This window comes from Orcinus orca, chromosome 11 (genome assembly GCF_937001465.1).
Source record: "Orcinus orca chromosome 11, mOrcOrc1.1, whole genome shotgun sequence".
NCBI classification, from domain to species: Eukaryota; Metazoa; Chordata; class Mammalia; order Artiodactyla; family Delphinidae; genus Orcinus; species Orcinus orca.
Window position 1 is genome coordinate 77,828,918 of NC_064569.1, and position 21,214 is coordinate 77,850,131.

Below are 21,214 nucleotides of genomic sequence, written 5' to 3' on the forward strand. Positions count from 1 at the left end.
CCTCCCTTCCACAGAGGTTGATCCCTCCTTAGTAAAATTCTTAAAATTCCACCTCAGTGTTCATTTCTCAACACCAGGAAAGTGTCATTTCCTTCACAGTGTTTAAAACTATTTGAAATGGTTTCACTGATTCTTTGTAAGTTTATTGTTTGTTTCTCCCACTAGAATGTAAGTTACATGCACACAGGGACCTGTCTGATTTCTTCACTATTGTACCTCCAGTGCCCTGAAGCTTAGAACATCCTCATCTTCTTCATCCTTGTAAACACCTACTATTTATTATATGCCAGGTGCTGTTCTAAATACTTTATCTATGTGAATTCACTTCATCCTTATAACAGCCTTGTGAGGTTGGTACTATTACTTCCCCCATTTTACAGATTGGGAATATAAAATACAGAAGGGTTAGTTGGCTCACCCAGGGCCACACAGCTGGTAAGTGACAGAACCAGTATTTGAATCCAGGAAATCAGAGTTTAGATTCTGTGTACTTAACCACGCCAATAAGCTGTTTCTTTTTGTAGCTGCTGTTCAATAAATGTTGAATGATTGAATAAATAAGGAAAAGGGAATAGTTGAATATGCTTTGGGGGATATCACCTATTTATTCATTTGACAAATATTTTCTGAGTACCTGCTATCTGCCAGGCACTTTGGTATGCATAGGGGATAAAATATGAACAAAACAGATATGATCTCTGCCCTCAAAGAGCTTGTACAACCTAATGGAAGAAAATAGACTAAGTATGAAAATGAGTAATTATCTTATTATGATGTGTTATTTTCCATCCTTCTAAGGTGGTGGTCTAGAAGTAGTTATCACTATCATTGCTGTCCAAGATGTTTGGTTTCATTTTTAGGCAACCAGAGTACCACCCGTACCAGTCCCATAGGGCATACTCTTAGGTAATGGGGCCACGATGGCACCATTCCCTACACTCAGTGATTTTTTTAAAAAAGATTGTAGGGAAGTCATCATTTGCCAGGCTTAATAGGGAGAACAGAATGGAGATGCTGAAGCTCCTACTAATGATGGTGCCTAGCTGCAGGAAGAGTTACCAGTTCATTGTCTCAGGACTCAGTTCCTGAGTTCTTCCAGCAAATGGTGCAGAGGGCCAGAAGGAAGAGAGAGATTCAGGGAGAGTCAGAGCAGTTGGCTGCCTCTGCAGACTGAGAAAGCACATGTTAAAGAAGAAGGACTACAGTATAATGACTAAGAACACAGGCTCTGGGGCTCAGAACTGGGCTTGTACTCTTGCTCTATCACTTACTGCCTGTGACAAGGGCCTAGTTGCTCACTTGGGCTTCCTCTTCCTCAGGAGTAACATGGGAATAATAATAGCACCGGCCTCATTGTTGTGAAGATAATGCATATAAAGCAGATCTCAATGACAACAGTATCTGGATTTCAGGGGAGTCAGGACATTAGAGCCATCCTAGTCATTATAAACTACAATGTAGAGTCTACCCCTTTGCCTAGTGAAATTCAAAAGCGGAGAAGTTGCTGTTAGACACAGCCAAATCACCTTCTCTTTAATGTCTCTAAGAATCTCTCATTCAGGGCTTCCTCAGCATGCATTTTTGTGGTTCATTAATAGCACTTATCCCGGTGTGACATACTGTTGCTTGTTTGTATTATCTTCTCAATCAGATTTCTATTTGCTAGTGTTTGAATTGCATTAGTTTTCTCCCCCCCTTCCACCTCTCAATTATTAGAATAAGTGCATGTGTACTCTATGTTGGAGGAAATATATACTCAATCTGTGGCTCTGTAAAGAAATGGTTTCTGGGAATACCCTGAAGGTCCAGTGGTTAGGACTCAGCGCTTTCACTGCCCTGGCCTGTGTTTGATCCCTGGCTGGGGAACTAAGATCTTGCAAGCCACACAGTGTGGCCAAAAATAAGTTTCTGTTTGCAGAGTGTAATAATTATCCCTGCTCTGTTATCAAGGTCAGTGTTTTTGACTCCTAGTAACAGTAGCCTAAGTTTGTATCAGTTGAAGCTCCTTTGGGACACTTCTTAATGATGGGATAATTTTTTTTTTCTTTGCCTTAAGAAAAATTGGAGCAACTTCTCATATTTTTCTATTATTTTTCCTCCCTTTCTTTATAGAGGAAGAAATAGCAAAGAGGAGGTAAGCAGGAAGTGAGTCTCCTAAAAAGAATTCCCTGGTGGTCAAGTGGTTAGGACTCCAGGCTTTCGCTGCAGAGGGCCCTGATTCAATCCCTAGTTGGGGAACTAACATCTCACAAGCCCTGCGGTGCCCCCCCTCCCCCACTGCTCCGCAAAAGAATCACAAGTGAGAATGAAATTTGCAGGAGAAATTCAAACAAGGATGATTTGGAGGATGCAGTTGGACCTAGAAAAGGACACAGGAGCATTTGATTTTCAGGACCCTGAAAGGAGTGAAGACTTCTTAGAACAGCCATCAGTAGTCATAGATGTAGATTTCTGAAGCTTAAGGAATAAACTGTTCTGCAAAATTTCCAGATCACAAACGATGACTCTGCTCTGGAATAGCAATCCTTGAAGTTGAAAATCTTCGAACCTCTGAAAAGTCATTGCTCAAAACCTGAGGATAATTCACCAAATCCCAGACTGACCTCCCTATAGAATCAGCTTGTGGTTCATGATTTTAAAAAAAAGGCAGGGAGAGAATTTGTAGAGTTAATTACTAGACCTCGGTCTATTAAATGTACAAAGCATACAATGATGGTGCTGAAGCTTTGACATAAGTGGAGGAACTTGAATTCTTTTGCAGCTGGAATGTGCTGGAACTTCCCAATGGCTTGAAAGAATGCTTAGAATTTCTTTTTTTATTATGATCACTGTTATTTCTCACAGAGGCAAGTGAATCTTCCCGAGCTCTCGTGACTGGAGTACATGAGCCCCCAGCAGGTTTGTGGGGAGCAAAGCTGGCCAGTGCACCACAGCTTGGGCACATGGGATCCCTGTGATTCTCATGCATGAGTGTCAGAGCTGTTGTAAATCTTTAAAGCCAACAGGAAAATTAATGAGCACGGCACAGAGCAGGACCTTGTCAGCTCCATAATGGGTGGTGGGAGGAAGAATTCTGCTGCTTCCCCCCAGGCATTTAGTGTAACTCAGAACGCCTGCTTTGTGTTCATTAGCCAATTTTAACAGCTTTCCACTCTGAAGAATTTAGTCATTTACTGCTTTCAGTTCATCTGGGGGAAAACAGTGTTCAGTGCAATCAAGAGGATAGGGTCCATTGCATTGAATTTTCCCTTTAGTGATGAAGAAAGAATATTTCTCTTAAATCATTTAGGGCATTGAGTGCTCCATAAATAATTCCTACAGTGTGGATATAGAGCAGGGATTATTATATCTATCTTCTGAATGGCCTCCCCTACTAAAATGTAAGCTCTATGAGAGTAGGAATTTTGTTTTGTTCACCACTGTATCCCCAGGACCCAGAACAATGCCCACTGCATAGGAGGGTCATAAGAAAGATCTGTCTTCAAAACTTTGTTCTGAGGACTAATTGAGATGAGGATCATGATGGTGTTTGGCACTCTGAAAATGCTGGTTCTACCCCTACCTTCCATAAATCATGTTGTTTTAATAAGAATTTACACAATGGATGACCTACTCAATGGGAGAGTAAGCTAGGCTAGCATCTACTTACTGCCGTAAAAATAGATTTTAAAGAACTCTTCAGGTTGCAAGGTACTTATTGTTCTGTTTTTATACATGTGTTATTTTTATTTTCTACTTAAAAACTGAAAACACATTTCATAAAGATATTGAATCAGAGTCCTGAAAAATCAACTGTGGCCTATGTGAGGCTTTAAAACATCACTTCTCAAATAGCTTTTACCTAATCCAAGTAGGATAACATTTGGGGACAAGTGAAAACTTAGAGGAATCTTTCTTAAAGTTAGCCTTCTTTCCTGAGACATTTGGCGAGACTTGTGAAATTCTGGAGGATGCAAATTAAGTATACTTGTAAATACTGCATTAAAAATAATGTAATCACTGTGTTTTTGCTTCAAACTGCTTAGTGCAACATTTATCAAAGGCAGAGAACACGCTGATAAAAATATCCAGTTGTGTATTCTCAATTGTTATAAAAAGCTCTCAAGGCTGCTGAAGGTCACTTCTGGGCAAGTGTCCCTGTGTAAGAGGTTGGAGCGTGTGTGTATGTATAATGAGTATTACCGAGGTTAAGGAATTCTATTCGCTGTGATGCAAGTTGTGTACATTTCCTTGGTTTTTCTCCCCATACGTATCAAGGAAAATGTTATCCTAGATTTTACTTCTCATTTACAGGAATGGGAAAGCAAAATGTGAAGTCTGTGTGGATTCGTATTTTATTTGTGGCTTGAATCCTTACTTCTGAGAGAGGGTAAGTTAGATGGTCCCCAATGCTTTCCTTTCCCAATGTCACTGCTTTTTACCTTTCTCCTAACTTCTTAAGCTTCTGAGTGGGGTACAATTGAGTGTGTGAGTAGGACTGGCACTGCCTAAAGGGTAATTAGGAAGCTGCCTAAGCGTCCTGATTTATGAGGCATTGAAAGGCACAGCTGACCAAAAATATCTCTTCCACTGGCCTGCCATCAGTGCCTGAAATTCCCATGATAAGAATCACCCATTAAAAGTTTTCTGCAGACACGCATGGTTTATTTGAGTTAATAAAACATTGTGTTTGGGAAAAAGGAAAGTGGGAAAACGGGAAAGTATCTCATTAGAATGACTTATTTTATCTTATCAATCTACCAATCTCTTGGTCAAGAGTAGCATCTTGACAAGTAAGTATACTGTTTAAGGCTGGAGGGAGTGTTGGGAGTTCAGAGTTTTGTGTAGCATCTTCGTGTAGACTCTGAGCAGTATGAAGCCAATAGGCATTTGGGAGGAGATTGCCCAAAATGGACCAAGGAGCTAAGATATCAAAGACAAATTCAGGCATTTCGTAATTCCGTTTCAGGCCAGGTTAAGAAGTAGGGTAGATAATAGTTGGAGGAATCGCTTTTCAATTCCCTTTTTCCACCATTTTAGTTCCTGGGTAACCATAACAGGACTAATGATTCGGTTATTCATAAAATAATATGTGTGATGAAGGCCAAGTAGATTTATGACCAGAGGGAGATGCATTTGTAGAAGCAGAACTAGTGATAATTCTGACTTTGTTGAGACTATTCTGTAAAAGTGTCTAGAGCAGTGTTTCTCAAAGTCTTTTCTATAGACCACCTGTATCTGCGTCACCACTGGTGCTTATTAAATTGTCCCTCCCGGGTCCCCACCCAGACCTTCTGAAACAGATGTTGTGAGATAGGGGCCTGGGACTCTGCACTTTAACAAACATGTCTGTTGATTTTTATGGACATTATTTGAGAATCATTGGTTTGGAGGCTTCAGTAGATCATAGGGGTTAAAAGGGGTTAAAATCAGGGCTCAGATCTCAGCTTTTCTGCTTGTTTGGTGACCTTGGACAAGTAACCCTCTGGCCCTCAGTTTCTGTCTAATAACAGTACCAGCTTCACAAGATTGTTAACTGAGGTCTGAGGTAAGTCGTATAAAATTTAGCACAGCATCTGGCACTTAATAAGGGCAAAAGTGATAATCATTATTAAGATGAGTCTTAGGCAGTGCTTACTGGTATTAAATATTTTGATGACTATGTACCTTGTAAAAGGTAAATTTAAAATTCTGTTTCAATATATGGTAAAACCAATTGGTTTCCTAATTTCCTAATTACTATCACCTAAGGTTTCTCTGTTGCTTTATCTTTTTTAGCTTTTCTGACTCCTCAAACATAACTGATAGCAAAAGAGTTGGATGGAAAAATTTTGTAATAAATATTTGCAGTGATCTCATATAAATCATGATATCTATGTGAAGTATCTATGAACATACTTCAGTCAACCAATGGAAGAATTGGTTGACTGAGTATGTTCTACTTTAAAATATTTTGCATATTCTTACTAGAACAGATCACCTGGCTCCTTTTCCAGCTGTTGCTTTCCTTTATTCTCTTATATCTTTACCCCTTCTTTCTTGCCTCTTGCTCTCTCTCCTTGGTTGACAAGTGCCTACATTCTCTATTTTTTTCCGTTTCCTTGTGTCTTTCTGGTGTAATTCCTTCTCATTTATCTTGCAAGCAGAGTTGCTCTACACAGCAAAATTTAGAGCTGAGAGAACTGATTGAAATGCTGTTGAATTGTATAGTAGCTTATTCAGGGACATTACTGATAAATGCAAAAGTGGACCTTATACCTAAATAGATCTCAGAAAATCAGATCAAGAGGAAAAGAGCAAAGATAAAAATGGACTCATTATCTCAACTTAGTATAAATTATGGTAAACAGTTTTACTCTAATGGCAATGTAATAGTGAGAAAGATAGTAGAAAATTATGTAATTGCAAGGTGGAATAATGGGATACATTATAATCTGGAGTATAGAGAAGGAAAACTGGGAGAAATGCTGACCTTCAGTGTTCTTCCCTCAACTATGATCTAAAAGAAACAGCCATGTGGAGTCTAAAATATGACACAAATGAACTTATCTATGAAACAGAAACAGACTCACAGACACAGAGAACAGACTTGTGGTTGCCAAGGAGGAGGGGGGCAGGGGAGGGTCGGATTGGGAGTATGGGACTAGCAGATGCGAACTATTATATATAGAATGGATAAACAACAAGGTCTTATTGTATAGCACAGGGAACTATATTCAATATCCTATAATAAATCATAGGGGAAAAGAATATGAAAAAGAATGTATATATATATGTATAACTGAGTCACTTCGCTGTACATCAGAAACTAATACAACATTGTAAATCAACTATACTTCAATAAATAAATAAATAAATAATAAATAAATGAAATGGCCAATGGAGAAAATGGTGCAGTTGGCATCATCTCACGTGAATTCCTTTCTGAGTGCTAGGATCCCCTTTTAGTGGTTGAAATACGGACTCTGGGAATTAGAATGCTTGGGTTTAAACCCAGGTGTCACAATTATTAGCTGAGTGTCCTTGGACAATTTAGTCTCTCTGTGCCTCAGTTTCCTTATCTGGGAAATGGAGGTAATAATATGTCCTTTACGTGTGCTTAGGAGGATCAAATAAGAATAACATATGTAAAACATTTTGAAAAGTGTCTTCTTAATTATTGATTTCTACTGATATATTATCTTTCTTATTTTTTATTCACCACGTTTGAAATCCTTGATGGTACCCTGGCTGAGGAGGGGGTGTCCAGGGTGTCTCTGGGTGGACCATGTTGTTCACACCGTGAAAATTTGCTGACAGTGGTTATTTTTCTTTCTGGGAAGCAAGTTTCCCTGCCTGGCTGCCATTCCCCTCTATTCAGATAAGTGCACTATGATTTGATCATCCCCAGTAAATCTTGGAGAGCTTTGGATTTCTAAATTGACTCATTATTAATGATCACACTTTGGAACACAGCCACCCACCTGTGACTACCTAGTAAGAAACTAGAGATGTGTTCAGCATTTACTAAAACTCTCTCTTAACAGAACATGCTTCTCAATTCTGGAACTATCTATTTGGCCCCGTGCATATTTCTTTCTCTCTCACTAGTATTTTGCTTTTTTGGGTCACCCACCCTTTGTGAGTGGACTAATAATAAAGCTGAGAATTTGTCATTTAAAATATTGCAGGTCTCAAACACAGTAATGCTCAAGAAGTAGAGAAATGTTTAAATCCCTTTGGCGCAAGTGTAGGAAAGCAGGAACAAGGGCATCGGTTTTCAAAAAGTATTCTCAGACAAATCATTCTCTGAGATTTAAAAAAATCCGTCATGCAAGGCACACACCCTTTTGCTTCTATTCCATTTTTATCATACCAATCTCCCTTGCAAACTTGAGGTTATTCATAAATATTTTCCTTCCAAACTGTGGGAAATAAATCGTGAGTAATTTGGCTCTTTGATAAAGTTAGGTTAGGGGACTGCTTCTCATTGAAACAATGAACACAAAGGCGATTCAGTCCTGGGGCCTCTGACAAAACTCTCAACAGCCAAGGCGGTGTTCGTGCTCCTTGTTCTCAGGCATTCCAGAGCAGTGGCAAAGGGACAGCCAGCACAAGGAATTTTCAAGGGTTTTTTTTTTCCCACCCTTCAGAGTAGATAAGTCTCTAATCATTTAGAAAGGGACTTGTTCTGCAAGAACCCAAAGTATCCCAAAGAACTATGTTTACCCGTAACAGGCCTTGCTCTCTGTTTAACATAGCCAGATGCACACTGCTTTTTGGACTCACCATCATATCCCTACAGATTTGACCTCACTATTAAAAGATTATCCTGCGATTGAGAATTTCCATTATATCAAATACCAAATATTAGTAACATTCCTCTATGGGGAAAGTGATGTAATAAGAAGGCATAGACTGGGTTGACCTCAGACAAATTATGCACATAGGTATGTGGAGATTATGCAACTAATCTGCTGGCTAATAAAGCCCCACAGTACAGAGAATAAAGCTCTGGGGGCAGAGACTTTCCCACTAGCTCGTGAAGGAAGTATTCATGTTCATCTGAAGCCATAGATGGAAGTTTTATGTGATTCTGTTGCCTTGGTACTGTGATGGTTATTTTGAAAGATGCCAAGGGTGAGAAAGTATACAGAAGTGTGGCAGAATGATGGAATGATGGAATGGGAGTGGGGTCAGGGGGCGGCTTGCTCACATTTCATTTTGTTGTTTACTTTTACAAAGAGGAACATGAGGTTCCTTCTATTTTTCTTTCTCTTTCCTTTTTTTTTCACTTTGGAAGCCAATAATGCTCATAGGAAATTAAAACTGCAGTGAAAGGGCTGCAAATGATTTAAGAATCAAAAGATTAAAAAATGATTATAACAGTGACCTATGTTTTTGGAATGTTGCCAGAAAAGGTGTTGAAACAGCACCTAATGAAGATTCTAATCAAAAAGACTGGAAGGGCTTCCCTGGTGGCGCAGTGGTTGAGAGTCCGCCTGCCGATGCAGGGGACGCGGGTTCGTGCCCCGGTCCGGGAAGATCCCACATGCCGCGGAGCGGCTGGGCCCGTGAGCCATGGCCACTGGGCTCCGCAACGGGAGAGGCCACAACAGTGAGAGGCCCGCGTAACCAAAAAAAAACAAAAACAAAAACAAAAGACTGGAAAACCATATAGGGGCCCAGCAATTTGGTAAACTAGCTAAATTAAACTTTCAGTTATGATTTTGCTTGAACATACTTTAAAAACAGTTGATTAAATTTTAAGTGTTTAGGGCTTCCCTGGTGGTGCAGTGGTTGAGAATCCGCCTGCCAACGCAGGGGACACGGGTTCAATCCCTGGTCCGGGAAGATCCCACGTGCTGCGGAGCAACTAAGCCCGTGCGCCACAACTACTGAGCCTGTGCTCTAGAGCCCGTGAGCCAGAACTACTGAAGCCCACATGCCTAGAGCCCGTGCTCCGCAACAAGAAAAGCCACCACAATGAGAAGCCTGCACACCGCAACGAAGAGTAGCCCCTGCTCGCCGCAACAAGAGAAAAGCCCGTGTGCAGCAGCGAAGACCCAACACAGCCAAAAATAAATAAATAAATTTTTAAAAAAATTTAAGTGTTTAAAAAATAAATTACAAAAGCAGTACGTGACCAATGAAAGAAAGTCAAGCAATGCAGACATATGCAAACTACAAGGTGAGAATTCTCTTTCCCTTGCAGGGGTAAATACTGCTATAATCTATCTGTCAGAACTTTTGAGATGCTATATTATTATTTTTTTTTCTTTCTTTTTTTTTTTTGCGGTACGCGGGCCTTTCACTGTTGTGGCCTCTCCCGTTGTGGAGCACAGGCTCCGGACGCGCAGGCTCAGCGGCCATGGCTCACAGGCCCAGCCGCTCCGCGGCATGTGGGATCTTCCTGGACCGGGGCACGAACCCGTGTCCCCTGCATCGGCAGGCGGACTCTCAACCACTGCGCCACCAGGGAAGCCCGAGATGCTATATTATTATAAATGTGTTTTGGGGGTGGGAGCTAATACTATAAGTATTGTTCTGTCATTTTCTTTCACTGAATAGTATATTGTGGGCATCTTTCTACTCTTTTAAAAAATAGACATTATTTATATTCTTCTTTTTAATGTGTAGTAGCTATTTTATATAAAGTGAAATGGAAAAGAAGACAACCTGGCAATTTTGAAACTTAAGAAAATCCTATATCTGACATACTTAAAATATTTTTCTTGGTATGATGTACTTACCACCATGTTTTATAAGTTGCTTGTAAATGATGTCTACTAGTTAGCATTCCATCTATGAGGATAAGATAGGAATAGGTAAGAAACTAAGAGATATGCTGCAGGTTATAAAAGCAGACTTCATAAGAGTATGTATAGTATAATTCCAATTCTATAAGAGGTATGTATATGCATACAAAGTAGTCTAGCAGCATCTACACTAAACTGCTAACAGCTATTATCACGATTGTTGGAATATAGGCATTTTTTTTTCTCATTATGGTTTTCTGTATTTTCAACAGTGAACTTTTATTACTTTTTAAATTAGTTAAAAAGTAAATGTAAGGGCTTCCCTGGTGGTGCAGTGGTTGAGAGTCCGCCTGCCGATGCAGGGGACACGGGTTCGTGCCCTGGTCCGGGAGGATCCCACGTGCCGCGGAGCGGCTGGGCCCGTGAGCCATGGCCGCTGAGCCTGCGCGTCCGGAGCCTGTGCTCCGCAACGGGAAAGGCCACAACAGTGAGAGGCCCACGTACCACAAAAAAAAAAAAAAGTAAATGTAATATAAAAAAATGCAATGCATCTGATGAAAAAGTTCACGTCCAACAGCTACAGAAAGTAAACCCATCTGAATTAGCTTCCACTCCATCCCCAAACCCTAGAATATAAGAGTAGAAATACCAGGTCCTTATTTGATTTTCTTAGTTTAAGGAATTAGATTTGAGTTCCCTCATTAAGAGAAGGTAATCTTTAGCATCAGTTGATCAGGAAATGAGGCAAAAATCAGGAGATCATATTCCTTTATTACATATATGAAATATAAAAAATTAACAGAGCAATATATATATATATTTTGCAAGTCCACAGGACCTCAGGAAAAATATGTTCTGTATGTGAAGTTAATCTTATGGCACTGTGGTTCAGGTTTTATATATTCAAGTACAGAAGAAATGATATGTATAGTGGTTATGCATGAGTACAGAAGAGAAATAATAATGAAAAACTGTAATTTGGTGAACTATCACATACATTGAGTCAAAAAATGAGTGAACAGAATGACCATATACTGTTAATAAAGACAAGGAGGAAACTGTTTCCATATTCAGGTTTAAATACTAAACACAAAAATAAAACAAATTGTGTCTACAATAATTTTTGAAGTGTATACAAGTGCATTGCAAATAAATGGGCTTTTAAAATTTAAAGTCCATTTTCTCTTTATCCAAGCATTTTCTACACTTATGACTCCTTTCTCTTAGAGTCTCTTCTTGTTCAGTTTTTTTAAAAGTTTCATCATGGCCGGTATCTGTGGAATCTAACCTCTATCCCAAAGCTGAGACTTCATGCAAACATATTCTCCTTTCAGGTTGCATCTTCACATAGTTACTCTCAAGTGTTCAAGTTTAAAGAGTACAACTTCCACTTTTTTTCCACACGTAGTGATAGTGCTTCTGTTTCAGCAGGTTTTCTTACGTGCCCTTTTCTTCTTTTTTTTTCTGTCAACGGCAGTCTCCAAACTTTCACAACACAAGTGGTAGGTAGTAAAGTGCTTTATACAATGAAATACTATATACATGTGGAGAGGTTCCATTTAACACCCCACAGACCAAAGTTCACACACATCACGCAAGAGAAGGCTCTTTTTAAGAAACACCTTTTCTGATAGTAGGGTTGGGGATTCCTTAAAATCTCATTAATTACTCCAAGTAGCACAAATGTAAGTAACATATCTGAAGATGGGAGGAGTCCTTGTTACATGCATTGCCCTTAATGGATTACTGCTAAATATCTTACTGCTATTAAAATATTCTTAATAGTTATGAATTTCAGAATCAGTCCTATAGAAAATAGGTATCGGTATTGGATTTTTCATTCCACTTTATGAAACAAACTGTATTTAAACATGGGCCCAAAAGAGATAGGGTAGACAAGGGCCATGCATTGGAACATTTCTATATATTTTGGCACTAAAAAAAATTTCCAGTTTCATCTTTGAGGTCTCCTTTCCATTAAGTTTGTGTTTTGTACATAGAGAATTGCCATTATGTGCTATACACCTTTTCTGCTACTTGCACTCTCTTTTCAAAATATCCATGACTTTTCTTCCAAGAGATGGTTTCCAGTGCTGGACAAAACTTTTCATATTCACGACTAGTTTGCCTGTTCTTACATCCTCATGTCCTGCTACAAGGTACTCCAAACCTGAAAGAGAACAAAATTAGGGACTATGTAGTATCATAGTTTAGTGAAGGGAGAGATGTGACTTTAGCAGTTTTATATATACATGGTTCACGGTTTTATAAATTCATAGTTGAAATAGGGAGTCATATGCAATAATAGCTGACACTTAGTAAATATTTATTATGTGCTAAGTGCTCTAAATGTATTATCTCATTTAATCTTGAAAATAACCCTATGATGTAGGTATTACCTTTCTTCTTTCCTTGTTTTACAAATGAGGAAACAGAGGCTTGGCAAGATTGAGAAACAGTGTTTGCCAGTAAGCAGTGCACGCTGACTCAAGTTCAGGCCTGTCTGATTGTTGAACTTTTACTCTTTCCCTCTATGGTGAAGAAGTGAGGATTCTGTGACTACTTAACATGCTGCTACAGTTCAATATTTCTTGGAGACTCACTATGTATAGTAGTGTATATTAAGGAGGATTTTATAAAAGTGAAACAATCATTTGGGAAAACGTATTGGAAGAGAGCTATGGATTATACAAAATAACACATATCTCCTATATAAAGTCAGTGTGTTTTTGGAATATAGAATGTTTGTTTGTCATACTTAAAAAAAAGATGAGACTTGACTAGTGCTGACTTTATAATTCAAAATTCTTTTCAGGCTTCAAGTAAAAATTTTGGCTAACAAACATAAGAATCCAAAAGGACAATCTCATTATCCATACATTAATAAAAAGAAATGTGATAATCTCCCTCGGTACATGTCTGTAGTAATATCAATATTAGTATTTTGAAACAATTTTCTTTAATATTATAGGGTAGAGCAAATAAGTAATTACATTTATAAAATAAAACTTTCCTATATAAGATCAAGAGACATATACTTTAAAACTCAAGTTAAGGGAAAACACAAGATGTTAAAATTCAATTGAAAATATCAATTTAAGCTCATGGTTTAATATATACAGTCTTGTTCATTCACTAAAATGGCTTTAAAAATGTCATTCCAGTGGTAATGAACACCTGTAACAAACATAATGTCTCTAATAACAGGTCTCACTAAAGACAAAACAAAACTAAACAAGGCTTCTTGAAGAAATGCTTTTTTTAGGTCCAGGGCAGGAAGATACAAGGTAAGCATGGGATTTCTTATTGTGCTAAAAAAAGCAAGGAAGCTTTCAAAGCTTAATGGGAATCATTTTAAAAGGATACAGGAACCAGCAAGGGAGGGTTATAACTCACCAAAGTTGTGATAATTTGAGCACCAAGAATGTAATAATTGTGTGTGTGTTAATATACTGAATCAACAAAAATCCATAATTCCAAAGTGATACTCAAAAAAGAGAAATCCAGAGAAAAATTAACTTGTCGTCTTGAGACAGTTGTTAAAACCATTCCTTACTTTGGAAATTGAAAATTAAAGGAAAGAATTTAGCATTTATTGTGCTTTTATAATAGGAACTATATTTCATGGTAACCTAATAGCCCAGCTTGGGAGAGAAAGTCCTCTTACAGAATAATGTTAATTGATAAATGAAGGGAATTAGGTGAAATTAGAAAAACATCATTTCTCAAAATTCTAATGAAATTATTCATTGAGGAAGGGATTGCCAATTGAATTGGTGATAAAATCATTAAATTGAATAGCTAATGGGGAACTGGATGTTTGCTTAGTGACTAAGTAACTCATACTCATTGTTTTCTAGTCTCAAAAGGGAACCCAATGGAGAGATCAGACTGTAATCACTCCAACCCCAGAGTCAAGTTTAGCAACCCTGACGGTGGGTCATCCAGGTACTATATATCTTGTGATGTGATTTAACATGATGTGAATTAACATGAAGCACACAACAATATCTATGATGAATTCTAGACAAAATGTTTATCTTGAGTCTATCAAGCTTTTCTTTATGATTACAAGAAATATAGGAAGTAGAGAGACAAGCTAAATGACACCACAAAGAACCAACCAGACAAATATAGAAGGCAGGATAATCTACAGGACACCTGGCCTGGTTTCTTCAACAATAATAATTTCTTCAATACTAAAAAGAAACTCTGCATGAATAAAAGATACTTGAGGGACTTAAAAACTAGATAAAACGTGTGATTCTGGATTGAATACTGGCAAGGGCAAACCACGTCTAAAGAACATTTTGGGATCAATTGGGAAATTGGAATATGATCTGAGTATTAGAGTATGTGAAAATTAAAACTGAAGGTAAAGATAATAACTGAATAAAGTAGGTTGCAGAATGAAGCATATACTTATGATTTCATTTTTGTTAAAATATATACATATATATATACGTAAGATGGATTATAAGGTATTTAAATTCTTTAAAGGGTAACCTTAGCTTCTTCATGAAAAAGAATCCCAATATTTGATTAACAGACTAGTTAAAACATAATCGTCTTAAAAAAAAAAACAAAAAAACCCAAAACATAATCATCTTGATATTGTTTGTATCATCTCTAAAATAATAAAATCCTCATTTAAAAATACGATAAACAATTTTTAGGAAACTTTCAGTGTTAAGTCTAGTATTTTAAATGAATTTACTTTGAAACTGTAAATAGAACAAATATTATAGGAGTTTGCCATTACTTTGAAGTATAAATATAAATTAAACTAATAAAATGATGCCGAATAAATCCATAAATTATGGAACAGCATCATGCCAAAAGTTAGCATGGAAAACAACGTTACCTGTTGTATCACTTATTAGCATTTACATTTTATCTTCCTATCTCTATGCTTTTGACATCTACCTTGCTATAAGTTTTTATTTATTTATTTATTTATTTTTATTTTTTGGCTGCGTTGGGTCTTCGTTGCTGTGCGCGGGCTTTCTCTAGTTGTGGTGAGCGGGGCCTACTCTTTGTTGCGGTGCGCGGGTTTGTCATTGTGGTGCCTTCTCTTTGTTGCGGAGCACAGGCTCTAGGCACGCGGGCTGCAGTAGTTATGGCATGCAGGCTCAGTAGTTGTGGCTTACAGGCTCTAGAGCGCAGGCTCAGTAGTTGTGGCACATGGGCTTAGTTGCTCTGCGGCATGTGGGAATCTTCCCAGCCCAGGGCTCAAACCCATGTCCCCTGCATTGGCAGGCAGATTCTTAACCACTGCGCCACCAGGGAAGTCCCAACCTTGCTATAAGTTTGAGGGTGCAAAGTTTACTTTGTATCCATAGAGAAAGAAAATATAATACTTTAGTGCTAGTCTTGGTATTCTAATATATATGATTGATGAATGAGTAAATGTATGTATGAATGTAGGAATGAATGAATTTGCAGGGATGCCAATTAGATTACTCCTTTTCAAAAGTAGCAAAGGAAATGTTGGCGTGTAAAGTTTCAGAGTTTTCTTATCAGCTTTCTTTGGCCTTAGCTATTGAACTTGTAAAATGGAAAAACAAAGTGAAATGAAAGAGTGTCTGGTTTTGCTTTGGCAGGTTCTAGTCTTTTCATCAAAGTGAATAAACATGTTTTCAAGAATTCTTTGAATAATTGTGCTTATGTTTTCAATTGTGATGAGCTCAGTTGATTCTTTTACTCTATTTGGCAGAAATCTGATTAGGAAGTGTAATTCACTTCCTGGAGGGTGGCTCAGATTGTCAAAGCTTTTGTTTATAATGTCTTGCTAAAAAAATGAGTGGATTTCTTTCTTTCTTTCTTTCTTTTTCTTTTGCCAAGATAGTAGAAAGTGCTTATAGAAAGAGCCCCGGGAAACAGAACTTAAATTGATGACTCCTAGTCTCCGGTATTCAAAATCCAAGATTCTGATTACTTCATTTGTTCTTTGTAAACATATTTATTTTAAAATGTCTTTAAATTTTTCCGTATTAAAATTTAGATTAATTTAAATAAAATATGAAGAGGTATAAAAGGGTGTGAGAGATTAGTCAATGGTCAAAAGTCAAGAGTTTTATATCACTGTGTAGATCGTTTAGGTTGTGGGGAGTATTTTATTGATAGTTTTTCTCTCTCTTTCTCTCACTCAGTTATCTATTTCTCTCAAATTTATTAACCAAAACCCATAAATGACTTCTTAACATAACTGTGGTTTCCTGGACTTAAATTTGAAAAGAATTAGATCCAGAACACAAATTATGCACCTGTTTCAGCAGTGCCATTAAGACACAGCTGGCAACTTCGTAAACAAGGAAATACAGAAGATTAAAAAATATATTATTTGTTTTACTAGAACTTACTCTGTGGGTACTTTGTTACTATTATTTGGGTACTAATGGTAGGCCCTGGAGATAGTATGGTCAAAAATCTAAATCCCATCCTCAAATTTAATGAGGGAGACAGAAATAAGCAGCTTACGACACAGTATGAGTGTACTTGTAGAGTGAACAGATATGAATCCCATCCTTACTTGCTTGCCTCTGTGTCTGCCACAATGTTTTAAAGTGCAAATTTTCCTCCACTCCAAGTTTCTCTAAGATTCTGTAGTTTTGTTGTTGTTTGTTTGTTTTTGCTGTTTCTAATTTGAAACCAAAAGGTCATTTAATGAAAAAGAAGATGATGAGAACTTGAGAGTTGTTTTCTATCCAGGAGAAACAGATGCTTCTCATGCAACAGTAAAAATGAATTCGATATTATTTGCACAGATGGAATTTTGCATTTGAACTTCCTTTTGGGAGCAAGTTCTAACCAGGGCATCATAATAGGACCTAGCTTTCCAATACAGTATTATTGGCAGATAAATTCATGAAAGTGCTTTCCTTGCTACTGACACCTGGAACCAATCTGAGACTTCTCTTTCAGGACAGAAAATATTATATTGCTGGATTTTAAAATATTTTACTTTTATAGAGCATGTGAAAGAGAAAAAATTTTTTGATGTCAGTTCAAAGAATTCCATTTGGATTTTCCCTAGATCAGATGGTGAAAAGGAGAGATACTCTTGCTGAGTTTATTTAGGTTGTGGTTCAGAGAATGTAGGACAAGCAGCAAATCAGCAGAAACACGGTAGGTAACAAGCTAGACGAGACTAATGCTCACCAGGGTTGAGGATTGGACAAGTGCAGCCTCTGTTAGTCCATGATTCTGGATATAATGTTCGTTTTCCTCGTAAAATTTTCAATTTGGTGGATTTTAAGACTTTTTTAATCTTCACATTGACCTCAGCATGAGATCCTTTATCATGAGCTGATAAAATCTTTATTTTTAGCACTGTAACAACACAATTCCAAAAGTCAAAATGCATAGAATTTCATACTATCCTTTGAACTCTGAACAACTTAAATATGCATTTCAGAGTATAATGGAAAAGTGAACCAATGATGATAATGTGGAAATTTGCTTTAAAAATCATTAGGGATTAAGAGGTACAAACTACTATGTATAAAATAGATAAGCTACAAGAATATATTGTATTGTACAACACAGGGAATATAGCCAATATTTTATAATAACTGTAAATGGAATATAACCTTTAAAAATTGTGAATCATTAGTTGTACACCTGAAACATATAATATTGTACATTAACTGTATATACCTCAATAAAAAGAAAGAAAATCATTAGGCTCATTGATTTTGCACTGACTTCATCTCATTTATCTATATTAACTATCCTCTTCTTTCTTAACATTTTTCAACTGCTACTTCTGTCCATATCACTATGCTAAGAGAATATCAGCCATTTGCCTACTGCAAATAAATCTTAAACACATTCAGCTATCAAATCTAAATAGAAAAAAGATGCACAGGAAGTAGAATTGTTATCCTGGTTTTTATTTAGATTCTGACTATATTATACTCTTATAGCTAGCTTTGTGTAATGTTATGACAAAAAGCAAAATGTTACTGCCAGGACATATTTTACGTATTCTAAAGAGATTAAATAATATTATTGATTACTTAATTTTCTTCCCTGGTGTAATGCAAGCTGACTGGGATTAGGAAGCTGTCCTACGTGATGGCAGAGCTCCAGTTTTCGATATGACTCCTGATTCTATTATGTTCTTCCATCTATGAAATGGATGTGGATAGGGATCAAGTAATGGGATAAATTGGGGTGGGGAAAAACATAGACCTAAGGAACACTGAATGCAACGTTCTGTATTATTAGGAGAGTTCTTACTGGCTCATCTATATCTTGGAAGATGATGGAAGATTGTGTGTAATAAAAGAACCCTATCTTGGCTGGTACCATATCCTGAGAATATGGCTGTCAGATGGCCATGTTTTCTTTATAGATTCACCAAATGCACCAAATTATAGATTCACCAAATTTTAGACGTCTAAGGGCTCTTAAGAGCTCATCTAGTCTTGTTTTATGTATGAGGAAGCAAGTTTTAAGTGAACTGCTCAAACCTGTATGCCTGATTGATTAGAGGTAGACTTTGGACTAGAACTCTGATAAGATAAATGCATGAAGGGTACATATTGTAGTAGCCCCTTGCACATGGCCAATGCTCAATAAATGTTCACTATTATTTTTCTAGCTCAAAGAGAGCAGGAACCTTATCAATTCACTATTATAACTCAATAAATATTTGCTAAAAGAATAAAAATGAATCGAGTATTTTTTCTATTAAGTCAGAGAATGGGGAGGGGGAGACCATTTTTCCCCAAGTCTGTAGGTGTATTGCACTTAATAAGACCAAGATACTTCATGACATCATTAAAAGCATTCAAGTTCTCTTAAGCAGAAAATAATACAGTTGTATTAAAAGATATCAATGTGGTTGTAAATTCAGTCAAAGAGCTACTGAATCTATGTGATAATGAAAACCAGTTGATATTTCTATTGAACTGAATGACTTTGGACTAAATTGTCATATTTTTTTGCTTTTAATAGTAAATACCTTTCCCTCTAAACTGACTTTTCTTTACTGGGCACTATGCATTTCAAAAGTTTGCTTCTATTATTTAACCAGGTTGGCAGGTGAAAGGAGGGAAATATGCACATAATTTTAGATAAGATTTATGAGGTTTTTAACATTTGTGTTTTTATCTTTTATGAGAATAAATACGATGTTATCAAGAACCTAAACATTTTGTTTCAGAAATCATGACTTAAAACTTTCTCTTCATTGTAATGCATAAATAATAAATAATGCTGTATACATTATGGAATAATAAAAAGATTCAGACACTAGTCAATGATATGTTGGCAGGATAAGGCATCTTTAATATACTTAATAATAAACATAAAGCCATTTAGAATTTGAAGATAGTAACAGTCTTTACTGAAAATGCAATGGCATTTTCCTTTGTCCATACACTGTATTTTCCTGGCATTTGGAAGGTAGAGGAGTCTAGAGTATATAGAGAGGGCAGGGAGGAGACTCAGGCAGAGAGCTTGTCTCAAGGCCTCCCCACTATATTTCCCCTTCCTTCCCTAACACTGACTGAGCATCTAGTATGTGCAAGGTAATGTGCTGTGTGCTTTTCAAAAATCTCATTTCATGGGGAAGGTGGCGTCATCCCTATTTTACAGAGGAGGAAGTCTGGAGACGTTAAGTTACCCACCCAATAAACCACAAATAAAACCCATGTAGGTCTGAGCCCAAAGCCTGAGCTTTTAATCACTGTGAAATATACAGCTTTAAACTGATTGCTGCCTAGTAGTACTACAGGATAAACTGGCTGAGAAATCATTTAAGTGGCTAGAAACTTCCCTTTTAGATTACTAATACAAGAAGCATTTATAAGAAAGGATTACGTGTCATGATTTTTTTCTTTTTCTTGTTTGCCTCTTTTCCACATAGCAGGATAACCCTGCTTTTGCTCTAAAGCCTCCTGCTCTCACCATTACATTCAACACCATCTCTATTAGGAGAATCTAGGTCAAGGCCAGACTACTATGTTTACTATTATTATATAAGACTAGTGCTTTGATTTACTGTGAATGTGATAAACCAGGCCACCCATTTCCTTAAAAACTCTTCCTACTTAGTTTGAATAGATCCTTAGAAGCATTCAAGCACTTCAAACTCACCGTATGAATATTTCATTCCACAGAATGCCTTGGAGTTTCTTAACACCTGTTCCTTACACTCACATTTACCTACAGAAAGTAAATGAACATGGTGTTAGTTATTTAGAAAAAAAGTAAAACAAAACAAACAACAATTGCAAGTAAATTCAAGAAATCTTTGGAAGACTTTCAAAATGCCTTTGTACATAGTCTATAATAGCATTCTTATACTTATTTATGTACCTGTTTCCTCTCTAGACTGTGATCCTTGAGGACGATGGTTATGTCTTATTCATCTTTATATGCTTAAAGCCCAGAATGGATATGATTTTCATTCTTTTTTTTTTTGGCCATGCCGCTCAGCTTGTGGGATTTTAGTTCCCCGACCAGGGATCAAACACGGGCCCTCGGCAGTGAGAGCACAGAATCCTAACCACTGGACCACCAGGGAATTCCCCAGGATTTTCATTCTTACTGATTTAACAATTAGATATAATTCTACCTCTTCCCTAACCCCTCCCCTCCTACCCTCACACATTGCATTTTATAGGCACTGAGTGGCATAACAGCAGGTAACATTTACTGGGGAGCACTTACTACATGCCAGACACTATTTTAAGTCTTTTACATTTATTTACTAAGTATTTATTTATTATTTATTTATTTTTTATTTATTTACTATTTACAATACTCTAAGATTCTAACAAATAGAAATTTGACAGGAATACAGAGATAAAAGGATGAGCAAAGAAATGTAAGAGAAAGAGGAGAGAGTGTTCATGGAAGAACCAGTTGTTCTGTTTATCCTGGGTACAGATTGAGTTGAGGATAATAGAAGGTATCATGGAGAACCTTGACTGATATGCAGTTAGGGCCTGAATTTAATTTGTTAGATAAAGGGGAATTTTCAA

At 37.1% G+C, this 21,214-nt stretch overlaps 1 protein-coding gene and 1 long non-coding RNA gene across 4 annotated transcripts in view; one reads left to right on the top strand and one right to left on the bottom strand.

Annotated features, from left to right (window-relative positions):
* The first annotated feature begins 4,292 nt into the window (after positions 1-4,292).
* Positions 4,293-17,347, top strand: LOC125960571 (uncharacterized). The gene is made up of 4 exons (XR_007470374.1): positions 4,293-4,369; positions 13,425-13,504; positions 14,078-14,165; positions 17,254-17,347. It is a non-coding gene; the product is annotated as an uncharacterized LOC125960571 (long non-coding RNA).
* NTN4 (netrin 4) overlaps positions 10,969-21,214 on the bottom strand; it is a 110,352-nt gene continuing 100,106 nt past the window's right edge. For all 3 annotated transcript variants that reach the window (XM_004269526.3, XM_033427691.2, XM_012532902.3), the window contains 3 exons: positions 20,325-20,393; positions 17,379-17,549; positions 10,969-12,387 (listed from right to left, as the gene is read on the bottom strand). In XM_004269526.3, coding sequence (XP_004269574.1) covers positions 12,251-12,387; positions 17,379-17,549; positions 20,325-20,393 — 377 coding nt within the window. In that variant the 3' untranslated portion in view covers positions 10,969-12,250. The remainder of the gene's footprint in view (positions 12,388-17,378; positions 17,550-20,324; positions 20,394-21,214) is intronic.